Source organism: Canis lupus, chromosome 8, assembly GCF_048164855.1.
Source record: "Canis lupus baileyi chromosome 8, mCanLup2.hap1, whole genome shotgun sequence".
NCBI classification, from domain to species: Eukaryota; Metazoa; Chordata; class Mammalia; order Carnivora; family Canidae; genus Canis; species Canis lupus.
In genome coordinates, this window is record NC_132845.1 from 21,874,753 (window position 1) to 21,898,910 (window position 24,158).

Here is a 24,158-nt window from a genome sequence, read left to right on the forward strand (position 1 = left end):
TCCGGTAGCGCAAAGGGTGTCGGGAGAGGCTTCCAGCAAACCTTCTTCCTTGGCCTCTGGAGGGACCACCGTTGCCGCGGCTTCGGCTTCCACGATCTGCGTTCGGGCTAAACGGCCACGGCGGCCGCTACTGTCGCTCCCCTCGTGCCCGGCTCTGTCCGTACTCGTTCCCGGGCGGCCGCCACGGCTCCCGCAGCGGCTGCGGCCGACATGTTGTGAGGCGGCGGCGCGGGTGTCTGAAGGATGGTTTGGCTGAGGCGGCGGCAGCGGCTGCTGGCGGCGGCGGCAGCTGGGGCTCCGGCTCTGTAGCGCCCAGCCCGCTGGGTGGCTGCCCGGTACCGCGGTGAGGCCAGTGCCCCGGACCTTGCCTCTCCTCAGGCGCGGTTGGGGACCGGTTAGGCGACAGCGCCCGCTCCTCGGAGGAGACACGAAGGTGGTTCCCCAGTGCTCACATTTCCGGACCACCTTGGCTTTCTCTCCGACCTGGACAGCGCTGCCCCGACCATCCTCAGCACCCCGACCTCCTTCCCGGTCTCGCCCTAAAAAATCTCTCACACGGGTGTTCCCCACCCTCACGAACCGGCTCCTCCCTACCCCCCACCCCCACCCCCACCCCCCTTCATTCTCCGCGCTCCTGGGATCACACTTTTGAGGGCAGCCTTTTGAAAATTCTTCGCGGAATAGTGGACTAGAGCTGGGGAGTTTTTAAAAGTCGGGGCGCGCGCGAGAGGGAGCTACGATGGCTTCCTCGTCCGGCAACGATGATGATCTCACTATACCTAGAGCTGCTATCAATAAGATGATCAAAGAGACTCTCCCCAACGTCCGGGTGGCCAACGATGCCCGGGAGCTGGTGGTGAACTGCTGCACTGAATTCATTCACCTTATATCTTCTGAAGCTAATGAGATTTGCAACAAGTCGGAAAAGAAGACCATCTCACCTGAGCATGTCATACAAGGTAAGTGGTACGTGTGGGGGTTTTGTTTAAGCGAGGGTCGGGGACAGCCCGCGAGTTGCGGGACCCATTCACGTCAAAGCCTTCATTCCTCTCCCCTACATAAGTACTGGCAGACGAAAAAGCCACGCGGGCATGGAAGCAGCCGATGCCTTGAGAAACTCCTGGGTAGTATTCTCGTGGTGGTGCTTTTCATCCAGCGAATACACGTAAGGATGGCAAGCGTTTAGGTCAGCCAACATCCTCCAGGGATAAAGTATTAATTGTCTCGGTTGACGGCCAGGTAAGCCGAAGCAACAAGAATTTTGCCTGCATGCCTGCCTAAAGTGGAACCTAGACGTGACGACTGAGAAATTGTCTGCCTAAAGTGGAACCTTCGATCACAACAACTGAGAAAGGAACACAGAGAGTTATCCCTTGGAAAAGGAAAAATCACACGGGAACTTCCAAGGATGAGTGGAGACAGCACCCCTTCCCCATGCGGTCTTTTCAGCAATGTAGAAGAAAAGATGAATTTTCTGAACACACGAGTAAAAGAATTCTTAACATAAATGTGTTCAACGTTGTAAAGTTTGGTGATGTTGAATAAAGACAGTATGTTTTCTGCTTTAAAAATGGTTTAGTGGTCCTACCATGTTAACAAGTCTTCTTTCCTCTTTCCTTCTTTTTTCACTTTCTTTCGTAGTTTTTTTCTTTTGTGTAGCTTGCTTTGCTCTATGGAGATAAATTTTTAAAGCTTGGATTGAAAGGTTGTAAAAGATATTTTTCATGGAACATTTCTCTGTCCTTTCTTGCTGCCTTTCCCATTTAGCTGTATACACTTAAGCTTTTATTGAACAGCATTTTTGGAAGTTTCAACCCTTTCTTATCTTGGAAAGGATTTAGTCCAATAGTAAGGACGTGGGGGACCACATTCTGATGGTTTGTTTCAGGCTAGGGAGACATATTTACTAGTCATAATGTTTTGAGAGCACATATGCTCTTATGGGAAAGTTGCATTCAATTTGAGGCGGTAATTTGCCTTTTATAATAATTCAATTAAAATCTAAAAATTTTTTGATTGCTTTTGAAGTCAGAAAAAATGATTAATTTTAATCATATTAGTGGGCATTTATTTTTTATAATTTTTAAATTTATAATTATTCTTAAATTTATAATTTAACTTTTTAGAGGTGACTTTCCTGTTATCTGAAGTAGAGAACACATCTGCTCGTATTTACCATCTCCAATATTTTACTATCAGTATTGACAAAAGAAATGATTCATTTTTGGTCCTTAATGATGTGTGGAAGATAGATTTAAGTATACTCTGCCATTTCCATTCCTGTACATGAGGAGAAAAAAAAATCTCTAGGAAAAACCATGTTTGATTTTAAAGCCAGTGTTTTCTACTTGTTTGGTGTGCTGAACACTCTGGCAAGTACAATGAAAGTCAAGTTCTCTATTTTTTGTTTCGTGTTTTATTTTTACATTGTGTGTACTATTGTCATAAGTCTTTCATAAGGTTATCCAACACAGATAGCTGTAATTTCCTCTTACAACTCGTAAAAAAGAAAAAATCTTTTATCAACATTGCCTTTCTAATGAAAATTGCACAAGATTTCTAAAGGATGTGCTTAAACATTTGTTTACAACACAGAAGTGGGGATTATTCCAAAAATCTAATAACACATTACGGTCTGTCTTCTTGGGTAGTTTATTCTTTTCTGGGATATATTTAGATTTCTGATTGACATGATGGAATAAAAGTGCAGCTGTAGTGAGCAGTATGCTAACTAGCTCAACTTTGGAATATGCTAAATTCAGTTTAAGATGTGAGTCAGAAAGTTCCAGTGAAAGCATTTTCATTTTCCTTTGTGTACTGGGGATGATTGATTAATTTTCTTAAAAAATCATCCATTGACCTGTTTTAGTCTTATAAATTTACCCTTTTTTTTTTTTTTTTTTTTGGTAACATTGCTGTTAAGTAGAAAAGGACCTACCATTTTTGCCCCAAATTCTTCTCCAGTTAGGGGAATAAAATTTATACATTTATAATCTTATGTTAATCTCACATTGCGTAATCATTTTAAAGAATTTTTGTCTTGAGTGGTTACATTTTTAAAAAATGTATATATATTTTTAAAAAGTGTTAAAAATGTATTTTACAGATTAACCCTGGAAAGCTTGCAAAAACATGGAAGTTACAACATTTTTTATGCTTTTTGTAAGCATTAATTATTTTGGTATGTAGGATGTATCCAAATGGAATAATTAGTACATTTAAAGTTGTATGAGGGATCCCTGGATGGCGCAGCAGTTTGGCGCCTGCCTTTGGCCCAGGGCGCGATCCGGGAGACCCTGGATCGAATCCCACGTCGGGCTCCCAGTGCATGGAGCCTGCTTCTCCCTCTGCCTGTGTCTCTGCCTCTCCCTCTCTCTGTGTGACTATCATAAATAAATAAAAATTAAAAAAAAAAAAAGAAACCTGGATGGGTTATCTTAAAAAAAAAATTAAAAAAAATAAAGTTGTATGAATCTCACATGTTGAAGTTCAGATTTTTGAGTAGTAAGTTTAATGAACTAGATTTTGCTTTAAGACATGTCATTTTTCCCTTGCTACTTTGCTTTACCTTGTCAGAGCAAAGTAAGCATTTTGGGCAGTTCTGTAAAATGCAAGTTACTAAAGTCAAAATAATCTTCTTGCCAATAAATCTTTGAAGTCATTAAATTTTTTAAAATTTCTAAATGTTATGCTTATTTTGAGTTTAAGAAAGTGAACTTGGTAATGAGGATCACAGATACACAAAGCAATTCTAAGCTGTAAAAGGTGTTCCTTTTATTTTCATTTCTGGTTTCCCTGAACACATATTCTTTTCTTTTTTAAGGTTTATTTATTTATTTTAGAGAGAGAGTGAGCACAGAAGGTTGGGGGGGTTGGGGGGGACAGTGAGCAGAGGGAGATGAGGAGAGAGAGAATCTCAAGCCTTGATACAGGGCTTGATCTCAGGACCCTGAGATCATGACCTGCGCAAAATGGAGAGTCAGATGCTTAAGGACTGAGCCTCCCAGACACCTCTGTGAACACATATTTGTAAATGAGTTTTAACATTCTGTTGTATTATGGAAAGAACTAACATTGAGAGTTTAAGAGTGACAAGTTCTACACTGCAAAGTGTTTGGCCTTATGCACATTTATGAAAGGTTTCCTCTTTTATGTATAAATAATACCTAATTGTTTCAGGTATCACTTGCGATTATTGAGAATTAATCAAGGTTGAGAATCTTCCATGATATGCTGTAATAAATAACAGTTTTTTAAATGTGTAATGGTACTGATTAAAACATGTCTGTTAGGTTTAATCTTAAAGCATGATGCCATCTGTAAAGCCAAAGTATAAATAAGGATATTTTAAGTGATATTATTTTTTTGCATTTTTAACCTCCTCCTACATCCCCCCACCCCACATTTATAATAATAGTAACTGAAAGTAATGAAAGCTTGAAAAAGTCTCTGAAGGTTTGCTGTTTCAGCAGTTGTGTTCTCCAAGCTATCTATGTTGAAGGATTTTTTAAAATTCCAGTTCTTCTCACACTGGTACTTTTGTGAAATATAATAAAAATGAATCACTAGAAAAACAAAATTAAAAAAGACATAAATAAAAGTTCAATTTTTGTTGTTAGATTCAATAGATATAAAATAACGGTCAAGTTGCTATGAAGTTTCCTTTTTTCCTAGCTTTATTGAGAAATAATTGACGTAACATTGTGTAAGGTTAAGGTGTACAGCATAGTGATTTGATATATGTATATACTGTGAAATGATACCACAAAAAAGGTCAGCTAACACATCCATCACCCCACATAGTTACAGTTTTGCTGTGAAGGTTCCAAAATGCTTACTTGGATTTCCATACTTAAGCCATCACAGACCATTATAAGCAATTCTGGCACAAGTCCATGAACCACAGTTTGAGTAGCTTTGTTCAAAATCCTAAACCACAGTCTATTTTAGAAAGTGGATGTGAAGTAGTTTTTAAATCATAGAATCTGAGTGGTTGCAGAGAAGTTGTAATAATAATCAGAATAAGAATGAGATTGTATTACCTAAATAATCATGCATACTGATATTTTTTCCAGAGGGATACAGAGGTATATAGCATTGTACCATTTATCACATAATCAAGTTCTTTTCAAGTTAGGATTTTATCATTTTCCTTAAAACTGATATATCTATTTATTTTCCTTCTACCACCGAGTAATTACTTTTGAATACTACTAGGTACTTGGCACTGTGTTAGATACAGCTAAGAATATAAAGACAGATGATATATGCTTCCTGCTCTGCCATCAGTCTCTCATTTTTGTCCCAGATTCCCAGTAATAGTGATCCAGAAAGGACATGGTTAAGGGTCTTCAGAAACCTTTGCCAGGCTAATGAGCCAAGAAGTCACATTGGCCTATATCATCCTCTTAATGTATTTAAGTGAACTACCTCACTCCCCCTTCCCTTAACATATAAACAGAAGGAAACTAGAAAAATTTGAGAATGCTGTTTTAGTATTTTAATTTTTTAATGAAAACCCTGCATTATACATTTGAAGTACAAAAGTAAGTCACACAAAGTCTTGTTATAACAAAACTATAAGATAATATCAGGCTTCTTTCTTAAAATAAGATCAGGCTATATTAAAATTATTTTTGCTGTGGGGATGTTTTAATTTTTTTTTTAAAGTGGTTCTTTTGTTAACATCTGTCTTTCAAATTGAAAAATGTACCAAGTATTTTTTTCCCCCTAACATACCATGTACTTTTCTGTGTATAGTTTTATTTATTTATTTATTCATTCATTCATTCATTTATTTATTTTCTGTGTATAGTTTTAAAATACATGGCAGAGGGTAGCATATAGACCTCTGAGGAGCAAGTGATGTATGTGTTTTACCCACAGATTTTCTAAAGATTATTTTTCTTTTTTGGCTTTTACTCTGAGATCCTTAAAATCAAGGCCATCCAGTCTATTAAGTCTCTTTACACAAACTAGAAAAAGGCATTTTTTCCTTTAAAACCTTTTCTACCATCTGCCAGTAAAGTGCCATAATATACAAATCTTTGTTTACAGTAGGAATGGCCCACCTTAGATATGGTGGTGTTGTGCACTGAATAACCTGCACCACTGCAAATAATGGCCTGCCTATGAATCATTTCCCTTATCCTTTAAGATTCTCCTTTGTATAAAATGGGAATGATTATTACTACATGGTAGCAAATGATATAAAATATCTCCTTGTTTAGAAGATACTATAACCACTTATCGCTGTTAGCCAAAGTGTATTTAAAATTTGGATTAAAGTCAATGTAGTTTTTAAAATTAAGTTTATGGCTCTTCCTGTTGAGCCATTTTACTGAGAGTACTGATTTGTGTATGACAACTCTTTAAATAATATTAACTTTGGATTCACTTGCAAATTTTTGAAAGCAGTATTCTCAAGCTTAGATGTTTTTAAAAGTGAGTTGTTTTAAATTTTTCACTCAAGCCGTCCATGGCAAAAGGTAGTTTGGATTGGATTTTTTTTTTATGTCTAGCTAGTCTAGTAATTCATGATGTTTTGAAGAGTTGTCTCCATTGTGTTGATTTGTTAATTTTATAAATTTAATCTTATATTACAAATATATTTGTTCAACTTGAATTTAGTGTGATAATACATTTATTTCGGTCCTGTACACTTATCAAAGCACTTTTATTTTTTAAAATCTAAAAATTTTTTTGGTAGGGCACTCTTTTAAATGTAAGAAAAAAAATAAAGATGAATAATACATAGTCCAAGTATTTAAGCGAATCTTAGGGGTCAGACACTGTTAAATGCCTTAGATTACTTGTTGATTCCTACAATCCTAAAAACAATCAATATAGTACTTTATTTTGCTCATTCTATGGGCCATCTTCTGTTCTAAGCTCTTTGTTTATGTTAATTAATTTATTCTTCACAGTAACCTGATCTGATGAGATATTGGTACTTTTATTCCTGTTTTAGGGGCACAGAGATGAAGGAACTTATCTAGGGTCACACAGCTGATAGGAGGCAGAACTGGGATCAGTCTCTGGAAGCCTTAGGCCCTGCCTAAGTATATACCGCTATACTGCATATGTTTTAAGAAGATATGAAATAGATGTTGTTCTCAGAGAAGGAATACTGAAGCTTAGAGATATGAAGTAGTGTATCCAATTTATATGAATATATTGACAGCCAAATTTCAAATTCTAAGATACCTACCTGATTTTACAAGGGGGAAATTACTTCTGTCTAGGAGAATCAGGCAAGCTTAATTTGAAGATGGAGTTTGATTTGAACCATGAATGCATTACCATCAGCATGAATGTGGGAAACTGATGTTGCTGGGAAACATTGAGCTGTCAGATTTAGCATAAGTGTGCAGGGATTTAATGGCAGAAATAAAGCTGGCATGATAGGTGGGGCTAGATCCTGGAGAAACTTGGTGTACACTAAGGAAATAAGACTTTTTTGGGGATGTGGGAGGAAATAATAAGCCATTCTTGGTTTCTTTTGGTATTGTCTCCTGCAGTATTACTTAAAATATACTATATGTTCATGCTTTAAAAAAGAATAAAAGAACAACTTTGGCTTCTATCACTGACACTTAGTAGTTAGTCTGTCAATTCAAAGAAAAAAATGCAGGCTACCTAATCTTCGCTTAATTTTCCACTATGCCACCAAGAATTAAGTGGTCGTTAATTTGATATCTAGAATTCAGAGTAATGCATTACTGAAGTGTTTTGGGTGGGTGAAGAGGGGCAGTAAGTTAATATAATTAAAATTCAAGTAATAGTACTCTGCTTTTTGGCATCAGATTATTTCTAAAGAAGGTTGATTCAAACAGCTAAATATTTGTAGTAATTAAAGTTATAAACCATTTCAAAATGTCTTAAAAACCACAGCTTACACAGGAGGGAATGTGTACCTTTAAAGATATATTTGGTATTCTCCCTGAAGAGCAAATCACTGAAGTTAGAATTCAGGGCATCTTTACTGAGGGCAGTCTGGTTCATCATAATTGTCGAAAAACTATAAGAACTGATGAACTAAGTTAAATTCATTTACTATGAATTTACTATGGAATATAGGTGTTTTTTTACAACCTGTATTTCATCAGTGGGTCAAAAAACAAAAATGCCTTTTGGGGCATTAGTTAACAGAAAACTATAAAATATAATTTCAATTACTGTGAGCCAAAAGGAAACTTAATGCTTTGTCTTGGTTACAGAAGGCATTTAGAAAGTGCATCATTGTAAAATTTTCTTTCTAAATATGAAAAAATAGAGAATTTTTTGTTGATGCTTCTATCCTTAGAGTCTACCTTTATCCCAGTTTTCTGGCACATCACTTGAAGTGTTTTTATAGTGCTTCCTGTTAAGTTTTATTTTCAAGGGAAACTTGCTGGCTGAATATAAATGTTGAATTTTATAAGTTATTTCCACCAGTATTTCTTAGACTTGGCAGTCTGAGTGTCTTTGCTAAAAATAGTTTCCTGTTGGTATATTATACAAAAGAACTTATCTATCCTTTCATACTATCCTACTAAAACTTAGAACGTGTGTCGCTAGCTTACTTTTTCTAAGCCAAATGGCACAAAATATGTTATTAACAAATAGATTCCAATATTAGCTTTTTTGTATTCTTTGAAAAATTGACTGAGTTAATGATGTTTGATTTACTATGAGTGATACAGGAAAAATGTTTTCTTACTAAACGGACATGTTCTTACTTTGAACTTTTCTTTTTCCACAGGAAATGCGTTGGTTTTTAAAAAATTGGTCAGAAAGAAAAGGAAAAGTAAAGCCCTGTGCTATTCGATGTTTTCAAGTTTTACCTAATTTGCAATTTTATATTAAAGTTGATAAAATGTTTTGATTTAGCCTTTCAGATAATTGTTCTGCAAATATAATAAAATAGGTAAAATTATTAGAAGACAGCACCCCCCCCAAAAAAAAACCCCACAAAATCTTAATGTTCCATGGAAGGGGGAAAAACTGAGTTTTATCACTCTTTCATGTTTTCCTATTTTCATTTCCCTAGCACTAGAAAGTTTGGGCTTTGGCTCTTATATCAGTGAAGTAAAGGAAGTCTTACAAGAATGCAAGACTGTAGCATTAAAAAGAAGAAAGGCCAGTTCTCGTTTGGAAAACCTTGGCATCCCTGAAGAAGAGTTATTAAGACAGCAACAAGAGTTATTTGCAAAAGTAAGTAATGCATTCTAAATTATTTTCATCTGAATTCTACCTTGTTTGCTAACAGAAATCATACTGGTTTCTGAGATCTTTTTTTCTTTTTTCTTTTCTGAAATCATTTCCTAAATCAACATATATACCCAGAGGATTTTCTTTCTGTGGCTGATTATTTGATCATAGAGTCTGATGTTTAGATCTAACCAGTTTGACTCCATTTGGCCAGTTATTTACTTCATGTAAAAGTAAATACAGCAACCTGTTTGCTGAGGAGAATAACTCCAAATAACTACTGAGATTTTTACTTTGAATTTTTTTGCAGTCAAAATGACCATTTAAAAGCCTGAAGAGTATACCTAAACATTCTTAAAATTTATAGTGATAGACTGGAGAGAAAATAATATAGCAAATTTTATAATGAGTGACATATGAGGAAATTTTGATAAACATCTATTTTATGGTTAAGTTAGGTTTTTAAGGGTAGCCCAGGTGGCTCAGCAGTTTAGTACCGCCTTCGGCCCTGGGCATGATCCTGGAGACCTGGGATCAAGTCCCACATGAGGCTCCCTGCATGGAGCCTGCTTCTCTCTCTGCCAATGTCTCTGCCTCTCTCTCTCTTTATCTCTGTGTCTCTCATGAATAAATAAATAAAATCTTAAAAAGTTAGGTTTTTAACACACCTTTAAAACAAATACTCTAATTCTAAAAAAATTTGAAGGGCCAATAGAGTAGAGAAAGGGAGAAAACTCTTTTGGAGGGGCTTATTAAAGTTCTAATTACCGGGACACCTGGGTGGCTCGGCAGTTGAGCATCTCTGCCTTTGGCCCAGAGTGGGATCCTGGAGTTCCAGGATAGAGTCCCACATTGGGCTCCGTGCATGGAGCCTGCTTCTCCCTTTGCCTATGTCTCTGCCTCTCTGTGTGTCTCTCATAAATGAAAAATAAAATCTTAAAAAAAAAATAGTTCTAATTACCAGTTTGTGAAGGATTAGCACTGAGTGTTAATATTATATATGTTAATATAATAATCTATTTTATTTATTTTTTAATATTCCTCTATTTTTAAAAAAAAGGAAGGAAGAGGATGAAGTTCTTTTTTCCCCACTAAGTTTTGGCCTCTCATTTGAAATTGTAACAGTTTTGGTTGAATAGAAAAGGTGAGATTTCCAACCCGTTAGTTACTCTAATTACTATTAGAATGAGGAAGTATCATTTTAGGTAATTTCTTCCAGATTTGTGCTATACCTGATCTCTTTTAATAATAACAATCATTTGAGTTTGAATCAAAAACCTTTCAAATTTTGTGTTATCAGGCACTAGACACTAGAAACTATTTAAACTAATAAGAAAAATAGAAGTTTACTAACATTTATTGAGTTCTAACCATGTGTTAATCATGTTGCCAAGTAATTTACCTGTATTTTCTTAATCCTCCCAATAACCTATAAGTACTAAAGAGTTACTAAAAGCTTTTGAAGCAGGCATGAACACAAGCAAACAATTTATAATCCATATGAATATGAGGTAACAAAAAAAGATGAAGATAAACTAATGGCTATCATTTATTGATGCTCTGCTATTGCAGATCACCTAGAGAGTTTCAAATTAGATTTTTTTTTTTTTTTTTTTTTTAAGAGAGGGAGAAAGGATGGAGAGGGACAGAGGGAGAGGAGAGAGAAAATCTTCTACAGGCTCCATGAGAGTGTGGAGCTCTATCTCACAATCCTGAGATCATGACCTGAGCCAAAATCAAGAGTCAGATGCTTAACTGACTAAGCTCCCCAGGTCCCCCCCAAATTAGATATTTGTTGAAAGGAAAAAGATGCTCTGCTAGATACTTTACATACTTTGCAGAGCTTTTATAAATATGAATAAAATAAATAAATATTATACCTATTTACACATTAAGAAACAGACTAAGAGATGGAGAAACTTGCATGAGATCATTCATGCATTTTTTTCTACAGTTATTTACTGAAGTCCTCACTACTTACCAGACATAGTGCTAAATGCTAGTAGGCTTATAATAGTATACAGAAGAGACATGGTTCTTGTTATTCTGGAGCTTAGTTGACTGGAAAGGATTGATTGAGTTAAATAAAACAAGTAAGTTCATATAGTTAGAAAGTGTTGGAGTCTTAAGTTTAAAACTTATATCCTCTGACTCTAAAACTTGCTCTTTCTACATTACCATGCTAATATTCTAGCCACCTTTTGTCTGCTTAAATTTATTTTGGAACTTTTAAGTGGAACATGCCTTGTTATCCTTTTGAAGGCAGAAAGAAGAATGAAAGAAATAATTGACTGTCTGCCAAATCTGTCTTTATTTTTCTGTCTTTGTCATCTGTTTTTTCCTCTTCCTTATTTCCTTTTCTCCTTCCCCTCATCTATGGAGTGAAAATCTCTTAGTATTTCTTTGCTCTTGGGAGGAAAATCAGCAAAAGGGTAAAATTATAGCACCTATCTAGTGTTTCTTCCCTAGAGTACAAAGTACTTAGTCCTAAATTTGAAAGGAACTGTTAAGTAAATATAGCATTTATTTCATCAGTTTCATTTCATCTTTTAGACTTTATTTTAAATATGAATAAAATAGCCTCATTTGAAGCTGTCTTTCAGCTGTTAGCAACAAATATTTGGAAAGGGGGAACCATTAATATGTTGAAAGAAAGGTTAACTGTACATTATAAATGAGTCATTTTAGTACTTGGGAGTGAGAACCTTAAGACATAATGAAAATCTCCAAAAGAAGAAATGAATTAGGAAGTATATGCCTGCTCTCTCTCACACTCCCCATTTTAGAAAAAAAATACTTGGGGTACATTGGATGAGAAGCAAGAGTAAATAAGGAAATTAGAAAAAATACCACTGAGAATTTTAATTTGTGAAAATGAATATAAATAAAATTTATCAGTCAACAAAGATTTTAAAGGCACGGGAATGTTTTTATGTCCAGACAGAAAAGTATGGTTGCTAATATGGGGCCATGGTATAAAAGTCAGTTAAATTTTAATTGTAATCAGTATGTGTCGTTGCAGATCACTGAATAAAGTACGAGATCAAGCACCTTTTGCAATAAAACCTGTGTAGAGACTTGAAGTTATTTGAATTTTTTTCTGTTATGAAATTGTACATATTTATAGCTGATTAAGGCCCTGAGTAGATATTTTTGATTTATTAAATTAAAATATTTGGTTTGCTCGGTAATTTCTTATGAACTCTTAAAATGTTTTTCATGAATCACTCTTAGTCTGTTTTTTTTTTTTTTTTTTTTTTTAAGATTTTATTTGGGGCAGCCCGGGTGGCTCAGCGATTTAGCGCCGCCTTCAGCCCAGGGCCTGATCCTGGAGACCCGGGATGGAGTCCCGCATCTGGCTCCTTGCATGGAGCCTGCTCCTCCCTCTGCCTGTGTCTCTGCCTCACTCTCTGTGTCTCTCATGAATAAATAAAATCTTAAAAAAAAAAAAAAAGATTTTATTTATTTACTTATGAGAGACACACACAGAGAGAGTCAGGGACATAGGCAGAGGGACAGAGGAGAGGGACATAGGCCCAGGACTCTGGGATCACGCCCTGAGCCAAAGGTAGATGCTCAGCTACTGAGCCAACCAGGCATCCCTCTTAGTCTGTTTTGTAGTCTGTTTTGTAATTCCTGCCATAAAAGCAAATCTACCTGTATGTTAGAATACCTATTATCCATACTTTTTAAATAAAAATGGATGAAAGTAGTGATCAGAATATCTGGTTTCTATTTTCTTTTCTTTTAAAGATTTTATTTATTTATTTATTCAAGAAAGACAGAGAGAGGCAGAGACACAGGCAGAGGGAGAAGCAGGCTCCATGTGGGGAGCCCGATGTGGAACTCCATCCCTGGACTCCAGGATCACACCCTGGGCTGAAGGCAGGCGGTAAACCGCTGAGCCACCCAGGGATCCCCATGGTTTCTGATGTTCTAAACAAAAAAAGTTTTTGCTTGTAGGAGAGGTATGATATAGATACACTGACAACTATAATGAGGCTAATTACTTTCATGAGGAAGATATAGAGAGATCGCAAGTACGGAGACATCACATTAGATTTTGGCGGTGTAAGAGTGTGCCAGTTATTTTGCATGTGAATGGTAATACAAATATAAACCCAAGCAAGGGCATCTGGGTGGGTCATTTGGTTAAGAGTCGTTCTTCTTTCTTCTGCTCAGGTCATGATCTCAGGGTCCTGTGATTGAGCCCCACATCTGGCACCCTGCTCAGCAGGGAGCCTGTTTCTCCCTCCCCCTGCTCCTCTGCTCTCTCTGTCCCTTTCTAATAAATAAAGTCTTAAAAAAAAAAATTAAACCCAAGCAGACCTCATTACATGTCTCCTTATGAATGTTGACAATGGAAGGAATACCTTGCCTCTAGTTTAGTATCAGGTCTGGACTGAAAAGCTGGGGAAGAAACTTCATTTTCTTTTTTGCAAAACTCAGAAAAACCGCTTAGTATGCAGTTTTCTTGTTGACCTCAGCAGATGAACCAAGCTGATAGTGTTAATTCAAACTCAAGAAATCGTCTGAATCTTGGTTTGTGTGGATTTGTGATCTGCATACAATATTAACTAAATTGGATAGCTTTTACATTTTCACATGTGTACATAGGCTCTCCCCACCCTTTTCAACATAAAACATTGAACTTTGTAAACTGGCATTGAAACATTACAATGTTTTCAGGCACCAATTTTATAAACACAGCACAGTTGTTTTTTTGAGACATACCAAAGGTTAATTTCTTAAGGTTCTTGTTGCATTTGCTTTAGTAGCATTTGATGGAGAATCTTTTATATACACTTGTAGTAGGTAAAAGATAAACCAAAATTTAAACCTTTTTTTTTTCTTTGAAGCTTAGACTATATACTAAGTTTTTGGTCCAAATTGAGTAGGGTAAGTTAACTTCTATTGCATTCTGTTACCCAATATGAGTGTATTTTTGTAAGCATAGTTATGTTTATTAAAAGTTTTAAAAAGAAAAAAACAGCATGTACCAGTTACTAAACAGTTTTCTCAGCCTGAAACCCACTTTTCTATTCTTTGGTTTGTGACCAAGCCTAGTACTCAGCAAACCACATTTCTGCTTTTCTTGAGGACTTTATTAGACTCTGCTGCCAGTAGGGGATCCTAGAGGAAGATTGCCAGGCTGGAGGAGGAGGGCAGCATTTGGACTCCTCGCTTGTACTTCCTATTGGCTTCATGCTCCTTTCACCAACCTACCAGTACTTTTTCACCCTGGCTGCATCAGTTTTTTTCCTATAGCAGGAACTGGATCCAGTTTGCAGTTTCTTTAATACTTACAGAACCAGCCTAAACATTCACCCTCTACCTCAGGGATGTGGTTCTCAAACCTTGGGGGCCTCTACCAAGCTCAGGGATGCTTTTTAACAGTCTGTGCCCCTTCTTCAGAGGTCTTAGTTTCAGTTCCAAAAATTGTTCCTTTAAGCTTCTAAGTTTTAAAAATTCCACCCTCTTCCTTTGTTGCCCTAGTTTTAGGGATGGTGACTGTTTTTGGTAGTTACCAGTTGCACGATGTCACAGTGTTCTTTTCTTGCCTTTCAGTGATGCAGTTACCAACTTTATACTTGGTTAACAATCCTTTATATTTCCTTCTCTCTGTCCTAACGAGTGTGACTTCTATCTCTTGATTAGATCCCGAATGATACAGTTAGGAATCAGAAAAAAACTTAATGGAAAAAGTAGTATTTCAGTTTAATTTGAAGGAAGAGTGGAATTTCGATAGGTGAAAAATAGGAAATTTCAAATAGAATGAATATCAGCATAAGGTAGTGAAAATGGGGAGGGTATGGTGTATATGGGCAACATTTTATGTTCTAGATTTTTTTGGAGTACCAGGTACATATTACAAAAATTGATTTGGGAGATAGATTTGGGCAGGCAGTAATTTGGAGGACCTTGAACTCTAAGCTGAGAAATTGGACTTAATTGGTAACAGATGATTTTTTTAAAGTATAATGATGGTCTGATTAGAATTCTCCTCTAGAAATGTTTGGATAATAAATTCAAGACAGATTATTAAGAAAAATCAGGAATTTTTATTATTAATTTTTATTATTAATAATTTTATTATTAATTATTTATAATAATTTTTATTATTATTAAATTATTATTTAATAATTTTATTATTAAGAAAAATCAGGGCAAAATCTTAATGTTAGAATTATGCTGAGTACTACCATTTCCCACAAAACATTCATTCAGAAAATACCAGAGCCTATGTGTTGGGAATGCAACAAAGAGTATGAAAATAGTCTTTATTCTCAAGGCTAGTGGAGAAAAAAGATACATGCTCAGATAATTAAAGAATAAAGTAGGTAGATATGAGAATGCATAGAGAATTATGGCATATGAAATAGAGTGTACAATATGACCTAGAAGGATCAAGAAAGACTAATTTCTGTTTTAAATGGTAGCTCGGAATTGGCGGGTACGAGCCAGGCTTAAGTAACAATTCTGAGAAAAGGCAGAGAAGGAGAAACAGCATTGTTTTGGTAGAATCCAATATGATCTATTCAGGAACAGATTCATTCGTTCCCTGTTGGTGTGATTTTTCTAAAGCTAATAGATAAAATTAAATTGGGAAAGAGCTTTTAGCTATTGCAACAGTGTGTGTAATGCCTATATGTGTATCTTAGTTTCTAAAATTCCTTATTTTATTAAGAATAAAGCTTTAAAATATAAAGCCTTATTTATTTGTTTATTTAAAGTAGGCTCTATGCCCAGTGTGAGGCTTGAACTCTTGACCCTGAGATCAAGAATTGCATGCTCTACTGACTGACCCAGCTAGGTGCCCCAGTTTCTAAAATTCTCTGATGGTTGTGGAGAGGATATATCAGAGGAATGGATCTTAACTATCTCACTTAAATTCAGTTCTGGATAAGTGCCTTTTCTCTAGTATGTATATGGGAAGGGTATATATGTGTGTACACACGTGTATGTATTTATGGGGCGGGGTTCAGAGGAGAAATGTGTATTTAGGGTAGGGAACTGTAAGAGAAACTCAAACTATCGGAGCACCTGGGTGGCTCAGTCAGTTAAGCATTCAGCTCTTGATTTTGGCTCAGGTCATGATTTCAGGATTGTGGGTTAGAGCCCTGCACTGGGCTCCGTGCTGGGGCAGAATTTGCTTGTCCCTCTCCCTCTGCTTTTCCCCCCTGCTTGAGTGTGTGTGTGCTTTCTCTCTTAAACAAACAAATAAATAAGTAAAATCTTAAAAAAAGAAACTCACACATCAAGGTAGCTATTGCATTCATATTTATTAGTACTTAAGAGTTAGAGGTACTGTACTAGACAACTTTTAAACCACAGAAATAATTTTTAGATTGAAAAATGTTTACGTGTTAATTTTAAGTTGAGAGGACAAAAGAATCAAAACAAAAGGAATGAGAAGCAGGAAAGGAACCAAAAATCTTTCTGCCAGCTCTTTCAACTTCAGTTGAACCAAAGGTCATAAAATTATGTGGCATAAAGGGTACTGCCTGTAAGAGAACCAAGTTTTGGAAACTGTCCTCAGCTGACAGAGAGGCAATGGTCTAACTATATTTTCTTAAAGAGTTCATATTCTCCAGATGTGTAACAGTTATATAGTGGTTGGAAAATATCCAAATTTGATAACTAAGTATGTAATTGGCTTAATCTATATTTAACCAAAGTGAGTATGTTGTGAATTTAAAAAAAAAAACTATTTGTTTTTATGTTTTTGGTGTTTAGGCTAGACAGCAGCAAGCAGAATTGGCCCAGCAGGAATGGCTTCAAATGCAGCAAGCTGCTCAACAAGCACAGCTTGCTGCTGCCACAGCCAGTGCATCTAACCAGGCAGGATCTTCTCAGGATGAAGAAGATGATGATGATATCTGAAATTTACCAGCTGAGTTTCTATTTCCTCTATAAATGTTTTTCCCTGCACAAGAAAACAGTGAAAGAAATGCTTATCTGTAATTTTGTATGCATCTTGGTGGACTTGCCATTGGTATTCTAGGGATGTCTGCTGTTAAGTTTCATCTATTGTGTGCTATTCATGTAAAAACTGTCTCTTTGAACTATTGAAAATTTAAGGTTCAGTATAATATCAATTTTGAATTTTTAATGGTGTTTATGAAATTTTAGATAGCAGTGAGTCCTTTATTTGATCAATAAACAGTGTTACAGAAAACGTCAAGTTTATAAAATACAGTAAAATTTATACAGAAACTCTAAATCTGCATTTGCATTTCCTCTGCCCTTTTAACTAAACTAAAAATTGGGAATTTTAAATTATTGGGGGGAGGGTGTTGTGTGATGCAGTAGATGTTAGATCAGGTTGGTGAAAAAACAAAGAGTTCAGTTTTGTAGTATCTGAATTTTTTGTCTTTTAAAATGGGTATATATATATATATATATAGGCAATAAATATATATGCTCAGATAAATATACTTGTTTAAAAAAATCTCAAAACATTCAAAAACTAGCAAGGAGTATGTTCAATAGTTGTATAAATTCAGTGGGTTATGTTTTTGATTTTGTTTTTGTTTTATGTAGAAGTGAAAACTACAGTTTTATTATGGCATAATTCATCTTGAGCTACACTATTACATTTCAAAGACTACCCAATTTTGAGGACTGTCATGATTCTTACTATTTCACTCCAATAATTGTTAATAGTATTACTTGCTCAGTCCATCCATGTTTATTGGACCTTGTGAAACAATTGCTTAGGTTCCATTGGTTTAAAGGAGATTCATGAATATTCAGACCTTTGCTGGGGGAAAGAAATGAAAGTTAATAAGCATGCTTACTGTAAAAGAGGGATTTTTTTGTAATTTAACTTGTAGTTATAGTTTACTTATTGTTTGTTTTTAGCATTACTTTTACATTTTCTTGACTAGATGGCCTAGAGTGTCCAGTGCTTCCTTTTGAAATGGCATCATTGTCTCCATCATAATTGAGTGATAGCTTTAAAAATGATTGGTTTTATTTTAAGAAAGTGTGTCATAACTGATCAGCCGTATATGAAACGTAAATAGTTTCAATCTACTCATTAAAAGGGAGAAGCTTTACTTTGGTTCTAATAAATAAAGTATGGTAGTGATTTTTACAGGAATCCAATGTGTTGAAGAAATGACATATTGTTTGTATTTTGGAAACAGAATGGAAAAGCCACTAAAGATAGTATAAAGTAGTCTAAATTCCTATGTCAGTTGCCAAACCATTTAAATTTGTATATTCACCAAGCCCAAGAATAAATTGTGGCTGCCAGGATTCCAATTTTAATTGAAGAACTAAAAAAGTAAAGTTTATAAGTATTAGACTTCTTAATCTTATTTTGCAGTTTTAGAAAAAGTAAAATATTAGCATACGTTTATTAAATACACTTTCCCCATGCCATGAAAAAGGTTAATTTTGCTGGATATTTTAAGTTGAAGTTGATACTATATCCATGAAGTGCTTTGGACAAGGTAGAAGGGGTTGTTTTTTTAAAGTTTAAGTACCAAAGGTAGTCTAGTCTAAGAAATAATAAGTGTTGGCTTTTCTAATTTGTACTGTAACATCCTTATACTTTCTATTTTATCTGTTTCTTAAGTAAACAACTTAGATATTTTTCCACACTGTTTTTTTTTTCCTGATGCAGAGTTCAGGTTAATTAATATTTTACTGCATCTGATAATGTATTATATGTTTGAAGCCTAGTGACTTTTCATTTTGACATTCTTGTGATTTCATATGCTGTATTCTTCAAGCAATAAAATTCTGATGTGTTTTATAAATTGTATTTACATTTAATAATCTACACAGATTAGCAGCAGGAGATTTCTATTAAGATTTTTACTAGTTTCAAGAATCTTTGGCCCAAAACACATTTTGATCATCTGGTATGTAGTACCTGACTTTCTCCTTTGTTTATTGTTATTTCAAAAAATGTGGTTTTACTTGTACTTTTGTAATTTACAGTCTTAGGACATAGGCATAACAAAGCTAATTAAGCAGGGTTTTACTTTTAGCTTATTTTTTAGCTTTTAAAAGTCACTATACTGTCTGTTGAGATTTTTTAAATCTTGTGGGGAGAGAAACAAATCTTTAGGATTCTTAAATAAAGTTATTGTTTAGTAAATATTTTCCCCATTTCCTTGGATATATATCTATGTTTTTCAGTAGACTATCACATTGATAAATGTTGAAACGTTACCAACATTTAAAACATATACCATACATATAGAAAAATATATAAGTGAGGGTTTTGACAAATTAAACATACTCCTATCACTGGCCCTTAAACCAAGACACAGCAGTATGAACTAACACTATCTTCTTCCTCCCCCCAAGTAATAACTATTCTGTTTTCTGAAACCATAGATTAGTTTTGCCTTTTATTTTATGTAAATGCAATCATAGATAATGTACTCTTTTTTAACTTTTACAACTTCACTTTAATAAGTCTTATGCTGGCTTACTAAAGAATAGTATTATACCCTTTACACCCTAATAAAGATTGGAAATTTACATTCCAGTTGACTAGCTTAAAGAGTTTAAGACCACTTTCACATTTATAGAGCCTAATTAAGGCTAGACAAGCACATTCCCATCTTCCATGTCATCTTTAACCCTTGTGTCATAAGAAAGGAGGCTTAGCTGTTTCTGTAATTCTTCATTATCCTTTTCTTGTAGCGTGAGATTAACATTTCCAGAATTTTGCAAGAGTCACTTTTATAGCAGCTGAACAGAACAGACAGTCACTGAGTTGCATTCTTTCTTGTTAAGTGCTAGATACACTTGGCTTCTGAGGGACCTTTTACTGAGGGATTCAAATATCTGACTAGTTCTTAAACTTGTTAAAACTTGTACTTGCTCTATTTCTGTTCCAAATAGCTGAAAGAGCTCTAGTATGATCACACCCAAGCTATACATATCTGAGTTGGCGTCACACTCAGATCCTTCTAACTCTTTAGGTTAAGGGTATAGACAAGTACCCACTCTAGAAGTATATGTTGGTGTTCTCTTGCCTTGTCGTACTGATCCAGTCTGTTCTGTGTGATGTCTACGCAGGCCAGGCCAAAGTCTCCTATTTTGACTTGCTGATCAGGGCCATGAGGAAAATATTTCTGGGCTTCAGATGTCTGTGTACTATTCCCATTTTATAAATATAAAATACACCTTCTTCCAATTCTTGAAAGATTTTTATTGCAACGCTGGCCATAACATAATGGCGTGCAGATTGGCCCCCACACTTCTGCTTGCTTCTCTCAGCTATCCAGTCCCACAGAGAGAGCTCCCACAGCTGGATATGGATATGCAACATCAAGTGACACTACATCAGGTGATGTCTGCCCCAACAAGTTTTAAGCTTTCTTAAGAAGATTCCTCAGTGGATGTGAAATTTTAAGTGTAATCATGCCCAAGTGGTAGCTGATATTCAATAATCTGGAAGACAAATCAGCCAAGCCATTTTCTTAGAGTAAAATGAATGACTCAAATTCACTGGCATCTTTTGTGACTAAATTGGTGATAACAGTTCATCAGTCTATTAGTCTGGTTTTCAATGCCACATTCTCCTAAGGATTTTTCTTTTTCTAAGGTGAACTTGGTGAGGATAATGGATGAGCTGTTACCTTAATCATTTTCAACATCATACTGATCTCTTTCATTCTCCTGGTTGGAACTCACTTCCAGAGATGGCAACTAAATAGAAATTCAATCTTGCATTTGGGCTACATGAGCATGTTCTATCCAAGCAGTATGATGGCCTTATAATATCAGGATGCTGAAGACCTGTCAACACCTTCACTCACTATAGTACCTTCATACAATCTGTATAGTTGCATCCTTAATCATGATTTTTTTAATTGCAAAATACCACTTAATTTTTCCTATTTTGAGTACTCTCTTATATCCACGTTTTCCTAGGGTGGCAAGATGTTGTAATTCATTTAAGTAATGTGAAGTTTGTTCCTCAAAGCTACTTCCCTTGATCTGATCTTCTGGATATGAGAATTATCCTCACAAGGATCCTGAGGAACTCTTTGTTAGCTGATGAACAATAATAGCTTGGGGCGCCTGGCTGGCTTAGTCTGTAGAGTGTGCAACTCTCGATCTTGGGGTTTGTGTTCTAAGCCCCATGTTGGATATAGAGATTAAAATATTTTTTTAAAAGACTTATTTATTTATTTTAGAGAGAAAGAGCACACAGATGCAAGGAGGGGCAGAGAGAAGGAAAGAAGTAAACTGCCTGCCGAGTGCAAAGCCCAGCACCATGGGGCTCCATCCAGTGAGCCCTAGAACACAACCTGGGCAGAAATCAAGAGTCTGATAATACTCAACCAACTGAGCTACCCAAGTGCCCCCAAAATAAAAAATAAATAAAAATTAAAAAAAGCAATAGTTCTGTTGTGATGTAGTCTCAATGAGCTAAACTCCTCACTACAAGTGAAAGAAGACAGCAGTGCCATTTTGATAAAGGTTGTCAAATTTCAACAACTCTTGAACGAGGTGGATTCATGCACATGGCTCAAGTATTCCAGCAAAGAAGCAAGCAGTAACTGGTTTGCACTACAAAAAGCAAAGTCACCTATCAGGGTCATTTAATACCTGAAGTTCTGCTGGAAATCAGATTCCAGACAGCTCTCCTGCTGCCCCTCCCCCACCTCAGCACTGCACTGTTGGGTCTGGGTTTGAGACTGGATCCAGCTCAATTTGCTTAGAGGCTGTGACAAACCTTGCTGCTGCTCAGCCTGCTCAGGAATCAAGTTGGACAGAGGCTAAGAGAGGGCTGCCAGCATTCCAGGTGCCTCACTGTCATACTTGGAGTCTGAACCCTGGGCCAGGAAGTACATGACAGGTGCTGCAGACAGACTTGGCTCCAAGGCCCACTGCCTCATACTCCTGGGCCCCGGAAGTGCACCCAGCATTATGGACTGCAGCCCAGTCTGCCTGCTGCCCCAGTGCTGCCTCACTCAGCGTTCAAGTGTACTCTTTTATTCAATCATCATTATATTTGTGAGTGTATTGGTTTTCTGATGCCACTGTAACAAATTACCACAAAGTTAGTGATTTAAAATAACACAAACTCCTTCTCTTACAGTCCTAGAGATTAGAAATTGAAAACTATTTTTTATTAGGCCCAAGTCTAACAGCAGGGTTGGTTCCTGAATGTGAAGGCTGTGAGTGAAGCACCTGTCTCCTTGCCTTTTTTCAGCTTCCAGTGGCTGCCTGTATTTTTTGTGGCCCCTTACTTGGTATTTAAAGCCTCTGCTTCATAGTCATATGGCCTTCTCTTCTATAGTCACATCATCTTCTGCCTCTGCATATAGAGCTCACCTGGATAACCCAGGATGATCTCCTTCTTTCAAGATCCTTAATGCAATCACACCAGCAAAGCCTCTTTTGCCATATAAGTTAACGATCACAGGTTCCCGGGATTAGATCCTCCATATCTTTGGAGGCTATTATTCAGCCTGCCAGAGTGAGATTGACTCACATTGTATGTATTTGCAGTCATTCATTCTTACTGCTGAATAGTATTTCATTAATTTAACCAATTTTACTATATCCAAAATTTATCCATTCTACCATTGATGGGTGTTTGAGGAATTTCTAGTTCTTGACTATTATGAATAATGCTGCAGAGAACATTCTTATACATGTGTTTTGGTGACTGTATATATGCATTTCTGTTGAATATATGCATAGGAGTAGAATTGCTGGGTCATGGGGAATGCACATACTTGGTTTTAGTATGTATTGTCAATTTTCCAAAGGCTTATAAAAGGGCACTATTTTAATATGTACTATTATAATGAAGTACCCTAAAGGTCTGATAATGTTAATGAATTTCTCAAAATACCTAAGTTATACCAAATGAGTTATACTTAGCTACAGCAGATCTGTTGTTATTTAATAACATACAGGAGGAAAATAAAAGCAAAAGTATTTGTTCTTATTATAGACAGAGTAGTATTATGCACTCAGATTATTGCTCCTCAGAAGAACGGCAAGCTTTCAGTAATCATAAATGGTATGTTGAGTTTATAAATAGAATGTATAGTTATGGAAAATACATGACTTACATTTTTATTTGAATTAAAATGTTTTTGTTGTAACTTCTTTTGGAAATGTAGATGCTTCTTCATACCCAAATAACCACAAGGAAGAATTATCCAATCCAGATAGCCTTCCACTGGCTGTACTTGGATTGTGTTTATTTGCTTTCTTTTTTTTTTTAATTTTTTGTTTGTTTTTTTGTTGTTTATTTGCTTTCTTAAAGAATTTTTTTTTAAGATTTTATTCATTTATTCATGAGACACAGAGCGAGAGAGAGGCAGAGACACAGGCAGAGGGAGAAGCAGGCTCCCTGTAGGGAGCCCGATGCAGGACGTGATCCCGGATCCCCGGGATCATGCCTGAGCTGTAGGCAGACACTCAACCACTGAGCCACCCAGGTGCCCTGAAAGGTGGGTCTTGACTTCACATCTCCTGATCCCTTTCTGATCCCTTAACCCCTAGAAAGCTGGTCCAGTCTTTAAAAATCTACTTGCTCATTGCCTTTCACCCCAAGGTCCTAGCCATACCCAGACAGTGTATCTGATCTATCTTAAGATAGTGTGTACTTTTTACAGTGTTTATTTTTTAACAAGTATTTTAAAATTCCTTTTATTGTAGTTAAATATACATACAAAATTTACCATTTTAGCCATTTCTAAGTGTTCAGTGACATTAAGTATATTGATATTGTTGTGCAACCATCACTATCTCCAGAACATTTTCGTTATCCCACACTGAAATACTATACCCATTAAACAATAATTCCCCATTCTTCTCTCCCTGCAGCTATTGGTAACCGCTGTTCTGCTTTCTATTTCTATTTAATTCAATGATTCTAGGTACCTCATATAAGTGGTATCATACAATATTTGCCCTTTTGTGTCTGACTTATTTCACTTAGCATCATGCTTTCAAGGCTTATCCATGTT

At 36.0% G+C, this 24,158-nt stretch overlaps 1 protein-coding gene and 1 pseudogene across 2 annotated transcripts; one reads left to right on the forward strand and one right to left on the reverse strand.

Moving 5' to 3' along the window:
• On the forward strand, positions 1-23,288 carry DR1 (down-regulator of transcription 1). Of its 2 annotated transcripts, XM_072834563.1 has the most exons (4): positions 1-959; positions 9,032-9,195; positions 16,930-17,085; positions 21,363-23,288. In XM_072834563.1, exons 1-3 carry the CDS (start codon positions 740-742, stop codon positions 17,074-17,076), a joined length of 531 nt encoding a protein of 176 aa, XP_072690664.1. In that variant the 5' UTR covers positions 1-739; the 3' UTR covers positions 17,077-17,085; positions 21,363-23,288. The 2 variants fall into 2 exon arrangements, with proteins under 2 accessions (XP_072690664.1, XP_072690662.1); XM_072834561.1 differs by lacking the exon at positions 21,363-23,288 and having other exon boundaries at positions 16,930-18,962.
• Positions 19,759-24,158, reverse strand: part of LOC140639156 (eukaryotic translation initiation factor 2-alpha kinase 1-like) — an 8,557-nt pseudogene continuing 4,157 nt past the window's right edge.